Genomic DNA, 3129 nt, shown 5'->3' with positions numbered 1-3129 from the left:
GCTGTGACCCACTTGTCTTATTGGTGGAGGAAAAGGGGAGGCCCTTTTCCCTTCGGAGGAGACGCTCACTCTGGAGTGTTTCCTCCTGAAGTTTTGTCTCCAAAACCGAGACAGGACTGGCGTCCCATTTCTGTTGCCGCTTTAATTTGTGATGATCTAGGGCAATGCATTTATTTTTGTCTCGATTCCTTGATATCTCTCCTTCCCCTCCAAACTCCCACCACCCCTCCCCAAACTCAGAAAGCACAGCATTGGTAAAAGTAGGCAAGTAGTATGGGGCATTTGTAACATGTTTTAACAAAAAAAACCCCAACCCCAAACAACACAACAAAACACTCACATCAACTGTCATCCTGCCATACAAAACCCATCAAGTTAAAGCAGTATCTGACCGTGCCTCCAGCTCAGAGAGATGTTCCATCCAGCACAGATTATGCTTCAACAGACATTCTTTACTTTTTATCAGTCACACTATAATCAGATTCAATCAATTCTACAGGAACACAACATGTCAGAGAACCTCATACAGCATTCCAGTACAAAAGCACTACTCTACTTTTTGGGTCATATCATCTTGCAAGATAAAAAGCCTAAAGGAAAACCAGAGAGCATGCATCAAAAATTCTAAATGGAAGTCCTCAAGTGTATAATTTTAAGCATTTTAATAAAGATACCACATTCTTTCAAAATGAGAAACAAAATCCAATTCCAGACTATTTTGTCTATGAAAATGGTGCATTTTCTAGAGTAGCCACTTCTATGTAGAACTTACAAGCCACAGTGCTATCTATTAAAACAGTAACCGCCCAAGCTATTGAAATTCACTGTTCCAAAACTTGCAGTAATCTAATTTCTCTCGTTTTTCTCACTTCTGAGTAATAGGAAAAGAGTTCTGGTCCATTAACTCGCCCACTCTCTCCTGGAGGAAGTTGACCAACTCTGCTAATACAAAGACATGCGTTTCATCCAGGTCTTGTATGATGAACTTCTTTCCCAAAGCATTTGACTCATCCAGGTAGAGCAGAAACTGCTTCATTGCTGGGTCACTGTAGAGACAAACACACATCAGATTCCACCTCACAGTTACAGTTACAAACAGAAGAAACACCATTTGAAGACATTCCCAAAGATTTTAGGAAAACTAAAATTAATTTCAAGAGTCCCTCACAACTTAAATACAGTTTAGGAAGCTTTAGTAAAAGTTGTTTCTTTCACAGTAGTTTTGGTTACTTTAGAGGCAAAAATAAAATGGTAATAAAGTCTAATGAGTAGAACCAGCTGCTTGATTAGCAGATAAGTTTCCCTATGTTGCTGCTAAGGCAGCTTAAAAAAAAAATTCGAACCAAAAGCTTCAAAAGTTTCAAACCAAAACTAAAACTCAAAAATACAACCCTTAATAAGGCAAAACTGAACTTACATTTCTGATTTCAGCAATAGCCTCATAAAAACATGTTTTCTTAAAGCATAAGGATAACCAAAACACAGGAGAACACAGATCTCACTCAAAGTAGAATAGTATAGACGAAGGGTGCTCATATAAGAATTGCACATTTCTCACACCCTAACTGAACAGTCACGTCACCTTCTAAATTAAATTTAAATGTTTAGAAGAAAACATTTTGGAATTATGGAGCTGCTTTTGTGCAGTTATAGATTGCAAATACATTAACACGTTAAGTGTACAGCAGAAATCTCATACATCATATAATGCTATACAATGACCCCACAAATCTTAAATGAGGCTTCTTTTTATTTTGGAGGTAGCCAGGGGCCTGAGTCTCAGTCCAGAGATGAGATTATATGAAAATATGTACATTGCACCTACATCAAAAACTGACATTTACAAACTCCAAACTCCTTTCCAATATGATCTACAAACACAACCACATGTCAGCCTTGCATGGAATTCAGTCTAGAGCCGATTAAAACAAAAACCAGGAAAGGAGAAATGAAAGATTACCTCATCTCCCTTAAGAATCAGTAGAGAAACACTTTGTTCACAAACAACACCAAGAAAATTAGTTTGCAAGCAATATAAAGAACAAAAGGGAGCATCTAATATTTCCAAGGAAAAATTGCAAAGGTAACTGGATCGCTTATACTAGGGTAAGTTGTACCTGACAAGCATAGAGATAACTTTTGTATACAGCTAAAATTTTAATTTGTGTACCTTTCAAAAAATGTGACAATGTTGGGGGACCATCAGACACGGTAGGATATAGCTTTGAAGCAAAATTTCTCATAGTTAATGCTTATTTTAAGTATTTTATATCCTTTTCTCTACTTTGCTAAATTAAAGTAATCTGCCGACTACTATATATTTTACCAAAAAATGGGATTTTTATACCAATGTGATTGCTAACATTTTTGCCATCGTATTTTTTTAGCCCATATTCATACGTAGTTTTCTTTTCTTTAAAGAGGTTAAGCGTAAGTGGAAAACAGTCTCTTGAGAACAAAAACGGGAGTTTGGAATTAGGATTACCTACAACTGCCTCTCTCCTTCTTCCCCCAAAGGTCACACTTTTCTCTGCTTGTTCAGCACCACCCTTCCCCACAACAATTCCTTTTGTCTGGACTCTTCAGTTACTTAGATTATTTCCAGGTCTAAAGAAATACACAGTCTTTGACAGAAGGACAGGCAGTAAATGCTGTTACTCACCACTCAACCAGAACACCTTTCAGAACATTCACCATCTTCTCGGTTTCCTTACGACCGCTGAAGAATCGGCAAGAACAACCCTTGCTTTGGATCGCACCGGCGATCACAGGAAATCTGAAAGCACGACACACCCCACACACCCCCAACAAACAAAACCAAACAAACGACACCTCGGTTAAACTCAAAGACTCTTTGAGACAACCCCACTCCCCACCGGAGTTGCTGCTCCCTCCTGCCCTTCACCTCCGCCTTGGGCACAGAGGCTCCCAGGGGATCCGATCCCTCCCGCCCGTCCTTCAGCTCCGCTTTGGACAGAGAGGCTCCCCGGGGAGCCGGTCCCGTCCCTCACCTCCGACGCGGACAGAAGATTTCCCCGGGGCTCCGATCCCTCACACGCACCTTCCGCCCCGCCGCTTCCCGGCCGGCGCACGCGCACGCGCACGCCGGCCCCCGGCAGCGCCCGCGGA

The 3129-nt window shown here is 40.9% G+C and overlaps 1 protein-coding gene across 3 annotated transcripts; it reads right to left on the bottom strand.

The window, feature by feature from the left end:
- Positions 1–431: 431 nt before the first annotated feature.
- Positions 432–3120, bottom strand: GTF2H5 (general transcription factor IIH subunit 5). Of its 3 annotated transcripts, none has more exons than XM_032101947.1 (3): positions 3012–3120; positions 2663–2776; positions 432–1046 (listed from the first exon to the last, which is right to left on the bottom strand). In XM_032101947.1, exons 2-3 carry the CDS (start codon positions 2695–2697, stop codon positions 866–868), a joined length of 216 nt encoding a protein of 71 aa, XP_031957838.1. In that variant the 5' UTR covers positions 2698–2776; positions 3012–3120; the 3' UTR covers positions 432–865. The 3 variants fall into 3 exon arrangements, with proteins under 3 accessions (XP_031957838.1, XP_031957839.1, XP_031957840.1); XM_032101948.1 differs by having other exon boundaries at positions 3062–3115; XM_032101949.1 differs by lacking the exon at positions 3012–3120 and adding an exon at positions 2906–2928.
- Positions 3121–3129: the final 9 nt, after the last annotated feature.

This window comes from Corvus moneduloides, chromosome 3 (genome assembly GCF_009650955.1).
Source record: "Corvus moneduloides isolate bCorMon1 chromosome 3, bCorMon1.pri, whole genome shotgun sequence".
Taxonomy (NCBI): domain Eukaryota; kingdom Metazoa; phylum Chordata; class Aves; order Passeriformes; family Corvidae; genus Corvus; species Corvus moneduloides.
Note: the sequence above shows the minus strand (reverse complement) of the source record. Positions and strands in the feature narration are given on the sequence as shown.

What these genes read in the sequence shown, in the direction of transcription:
- GTF2H5 (XM_032101947.1), bottom strand. Translation starts at nt 2,697, where the DNA reads ATGGTGAATGTTCTGAAAGGTGTTCTGGTTGAGTG. An exon ending in AAAGGTGTTCTGGTTGAGTG is followed by an intron (nt 1,047 to 2,662) that starts GTGAGTAACAGC and finishes TTGTCTCTACAG; the next exon opens with TGACCCAGCAATGAAGCAGT.